This window comes from Bison bison, unplaced genomic scaffold, assembly GCF_000754665.1.
Source record: "Bison bison bison isolate TAMUID 2011002044 unplaced genomic scaffold, Bison_UMD1.0 scf7180017858453, whole genome shotgun sequence".
NCBI lineage: Eukaryota > Metazoa > Chordata > Mammalia > Artiodactyla > Bovidae > Bison > Bison bison.
The window spans coordinates 5,118-10,006 of NW_011489025.1; the positions used below are offsets into that span (position 1 = coordinate 5,118).

The following is a 4,889-nucleotide window of genomic DNA, read 5'->3' on the forward strand; positions in this document are numbered from 1 at the left end:
AGAAGCATACCAATTCACTTCTAATGTAGAAAAAGCAAGCTCAATGTAATTTTGGATTTATACTCTAGGCAAGCCCAAACTGAAATAACCCTCTCCTTAAACTTCAGGCCTTTTTATTCCCCTCTTCTCATAGAGTTACTGCACAGCTCTGTTTAGCTCCCTAAAAGATACCATGTACTGGGGCCCCGAATATGGAGAAAACAAGGTACCTGCCCTCAAAGTTTTTATTCTAGTAAGGAGAAACAGACATAGAAATGAGTTTTTAAAAATGTTGGCGATGCTGTAACAAAAGTGGGGATCATTTTAGAGACTTTGGAATTTGACATGAAGGAGCAAAGATATAAAAAATAGCAATAGCTTAGGGAATTCCCCAGGCAAGACTGAGATTAACTATTCAATATTTTCTACATTTCCTTTTTAATGTATTGGTTGGATTCTTGGAGGTTATATTAATTAAAGAGTCACTTAAGTGAAACAGCTTCACATTTTAATGGATTATATTAACCTCCTCTAACAAGGAACAGTGATACATTATTCTGAGGAAACTGGAGTTTCAGTTAGGAAGGATAAACGCTGGAATTCACAAAACCTCAGAGGTGAAAGGTACCTTAGGAGTCCTCTGGCTGAGTTGGCTACATGACATTTCTGGTCTATAACACCCAGACATGGCCTCTAAGCCCATATGAGCACGATCAACAAGACAGGACTTAATGCTGCCTGGGGAGTTTGCACCCTTTGTCAACATCTCTGTTATGACAAAAGCCAATGGTAGCAGGAAGGGAAACTTCACTTGTTTTGGGGGTGGTGGTGGGCAGAATATGAAGCCTGAAGGACGTAATGCCTTAGCTAAGTCTTAGATTGTGGTAATTAGCCAGGCAAAGAAGGGAAACGGTATTCCCAACAGAGGGAATCACATAAAAGAAAGAGCAGTAGAAGAAAACACACACACAAAAATGTACATACTTGAGCATGGCTGGAGCACAGGGTATGTGAGGAAGTGTGAAAACTACAGACGGAGGAAGGCAGGGACCAGAGGTGATGGGCAGCCTGAACTACAGGCAGGAAAGTAACGTGGTTACTTCCATAGAAGTGGTAGCTCCCTCTGGCACTACTATGGAAGACAGTTTGGGGAGCCTATGGAGCCTCCCCTATGGCTCAGATGGTAAAAAATCTGCCCACAATGAGGAAGACCTGGGTTTGATCTCTGGGTTGGGAAGATCTTCTGAAGAAGGAAATGGCAACTCACTCCAGTAATCTTGCCTGGAGAATTCCATGGACAGGGGAGCCCGGCAAGCTGTAGTCCATGGGGTCGCAAAGAGTCAGACAAGACTAAGTGACTAACACACACACACACACACACACACACACACACAACCGGAACCTGACCTAGTTCAACCTGAATATAATTAATACCTAAGTGTTCCAATAAATACTGATATTAAGAGCAATAATATCATTAGTACTTTTCTTCTTAAAGGCAGAAAAATTAACTATATACATGATTTTTTTCTGTAACTTGAATTATGTATGTTGTCCTCTATTTTTTTTGCTCACTATATTGAGTCCTTTGTCTAACACATGATTCCAAATGTGAGTCAGACAACTGATTCAAATGATCTATGTTAAACAATCTACTTACATCCTTTAGAGTAATAATGTTTGGATGCTGTCCATAACGAAGAAGAATTTCAATTTCTTCTGTAGGGTCTCTCTTGCTTTTATCAATAATCTAAAAGGCAAATATTTATCATAAAATTTCATGAACTATACAGTATAAACTTTAAGTATTTACAGCTACAGACTTAGGTGTTATTTTGTGTAAACATTGTATTTATAAGCCACTTACCAACGATTTTTACTCAAGTACCTGGCCAGATTGTCTAGTCAAAATTTGAATGCCAGTCTTGATATAGATGGTAAGGCCATAAACTCTATGCCCTGAGTCACATTCACATCAGGTCTGTCTAGTTTAAGTTTGTAACAAGTTTAGGATTTAACAAAAGCTCAAAAGCCTCAAGAAAAGGTACCAAGAACACAGTTAACATAACTTTCTTCCGTTTTTAAATGTCTTAAGACCTTTGGAAACTGAGTTAACTTCTAACCTCTATCAATATAGATAATTAAGAAGAGCAAGATGTATCTTTAAAACCACCACCAGAGTTTGTTTATTGTAATTCAATACAGTTAATGGATTTCCTTTACTTTTTTATATAAAATGATTCAATGGAATATCCCATTAGCTGTAAGCTACTTATAAAAAATTAATTAACAGTTAAGTAGAACAAGCTTATTTTTGAAGCTAGGCAGAGAGCTAAGCAGAATACCATACCTAGAAATTCTACTTGGCTAGAATTAACTTTAATTATTATAATAAAGCCCTTTAAAATACTAATTTAGCTTTCCAACCCTTTTATGTCAGCTGCTTCTTAAGAATATTCCTCTAAATGTTTTAATCTGTTAAAGGAATATTCTATTTTTTAAAAGGCAACAAGTTTTGCTTTTATTTCATCCAAAAGGTAGTCTAAAACAAATTTTGTGATCTTCATACTTTTTGTTTTAAAATAGCTTAGTAATTAATATATGTAATAAATACCCAAATGCTCCATCATCCTAGGAAAGAGCTTGTAACTCTCAATATAGCTAAACCCGCTATCTGAAATGGACTCAGTTGTGAAAACAGTTCTTTATTTGGAGAATGGGGAAGACAAACATACAAGTGTCCACTGTGAGCGACTGCAAATGATAGTCTGAAATCAGGCAAATGGATGATAAAGAGGAAAGATACAGGGAAAAGACATGCCAACTCAAAGGAAATGATTTTGCACTAGTCTTGTGAAAACCAGAACATATTGGGAGGCTTTATTTTTTAATTTTTAAAATTTACTTTATTTATTCATTTGATCACACCATGCAGCTTGCAGGATCTTAGTTCCCTGACCAGGGATTGAACCTGTGCCCTTGGTAGTGGAAGGGCAGAATCTTAACCACTGGACCACTGGGGAAGTCCGGTTTGGATTCAAACTTTCTCATAGAGGCATGTGTCTTATTTTTTGGCTAAGAAATTCCTTATTGTCTTAGGACACTTAACTAAATTAAAACAGCTAATGATGATATATTTTATGACACTTGTTCTTATTCTTTTATTGGTTCACAGATCCTTTTAAATGTGAAGGACGTATTAATATTTTTGCCATAAAAATGTACACATACAAAATCCAGCATAAAATTTCGAGGAACTCCCTGAAGGCTTGACTATAAATGGGGACTTCTGAGAATAAAAGGCATGATACTAAAAACCAGGTCAGGTGAAAACTGGTACCGCCTTCCTCAAACTGTATGTATGCTGCCTTATCTTTCGAGCTTACAGGGCAATCTTATGGTTCCAGATTAAGATCCTGAAGATCATTAGTTAGACATTTAAATTACCTTACTTTTTTATAACAAGAGGACACACTTAGCAAAGGAGAGTGTAATTTTTAACTGGTACTAGCATTTATGAATAAGAACTGTTAGAGTTGCATTTTATTTATTTTTTATTTCTTAAATAACACTATTATTACAGAAGCAATACATGTGCATTGTGGAAAATTTAAAAGCACAGAAAGCAAAATAAAATAAAAACATCACATTTCTACCACTATTCATACCTTAATGTACATCCCTTCAGATCTTTTTCTTACTTTTAAGTATTAGAACTGCATTTTAAATCTAAAAACACTTACCTTCACTGCAAACTCCATGTTTGTGGCTTTATGTATACATCTCTTGCAAACAGAGTAGGAGCCAACTCCAATATCTTCTTTTACTTCATACCCATCAGTAAACTGGATACTGTTCCTGTGCAACTGCTACAAACACAATTATAAGTTGATAAAGAGCTCTGTAATGACTTTGGTACATTATGTAATACGGAAACATCAGCATGTACTGTAAATGAATTTAGTAAAATTAAGAGTGAATCTTAACTGCACTCATTCTTCTACAACTTTGTATTTCAGAAGTGTCTATGATAAAATGTACAGCAAGAAATACTCCTTTTTAAAAAGCTTATGTTAAAAAGAGAAAACTGAATATGCAGAACAAAAAACATGGAGCTACGTGGTTTTTGACAGCCTTGCCTGTGATCATTCCCCATTCTACTATCCAAACGGCTACAAGTCTTTGAAGCAAATGGGGAGATGTTTGAAACCTCTGGTATAGAAGAAAAGATTAGAAAGATTCAGAATTAGAACATCTGGATTCTTGTCTTAGATGCACCACTTGTAGGCCATGTACCCTTGAACTTGTGTATTCTCAGAAGGTAAGGATTATAGAAAATAATGTATCTGAAGGTGATACCTATTTTATTGTCACTTTGGACTATCACTAGCCATGCCCTCCTTTCTCTACCCTCAAGTCATAGCTTCATTACAACTCTGTTTAGAGAAGCTGCTAATGGCTTGAGGACTAGTAACAAGGTGTAGGATGATGAACGGCAAATTACTAGTTCTACAAACAGACTGAGGGGAGTTGTTCTGCTCTTGCCTATAGTATCGAAGACACCCCTCAGCATGCCTATAGGTTAAAACTTGAATTCTACAGAAAAAATGTTTATGATTTCTGTTAGGTACAGAAGTTTTGACTTAGAAACTTGCCATACATCACATGCCTGTCATAGTAAAAGGGACAGACTATTTAAACATGAACTTTAGTTAAAAAAAAAAAAAAACACCCAGTGTTTAAATTGATTTTCTAGAAAGTGGAAAGCAAGAGGACTGACTTGTAAAAAAAAAACTTAAGTGCAAAAGCAATTTAATCATCAGGCAAATTGAAGCACTATTTATACCCTAAAAACAGCTCAATGTTTCAAAAGATGTATCTAGTTCCCTCTATGATTAGGAAGATGAGTT

General features: G+C 35.8%; 1 protein-coding gene across 1 annotated transcript in view; it reads right to left on the reverse strand.

Annotated features, from left to right (window-relative positions):
• The window catches only part of LOC105005464 (ribosomal protein S6 kinase alpha-3), a gene marked incomplete at both ends in the record, with an annotated part of 23,536 nt that overhangs the window by 2,676 nt on the left and 15,971 nt on the right, over nt 1-4,889 (reverse strand). Inside the window, 2 exons of the mRNA XM_010863470.1 lie at nt 1,640-1,729; nt 3,723-3,848. Coding sequence (XP_010861772.1) covers nt 1,640-1,729; nt 3,723-3,848 — 216 coding nt within the window. The remainder of the gene's footprint in view (nt 1-1,639; nt 1,730-3,722; nt 3,849-4,889) is intronic.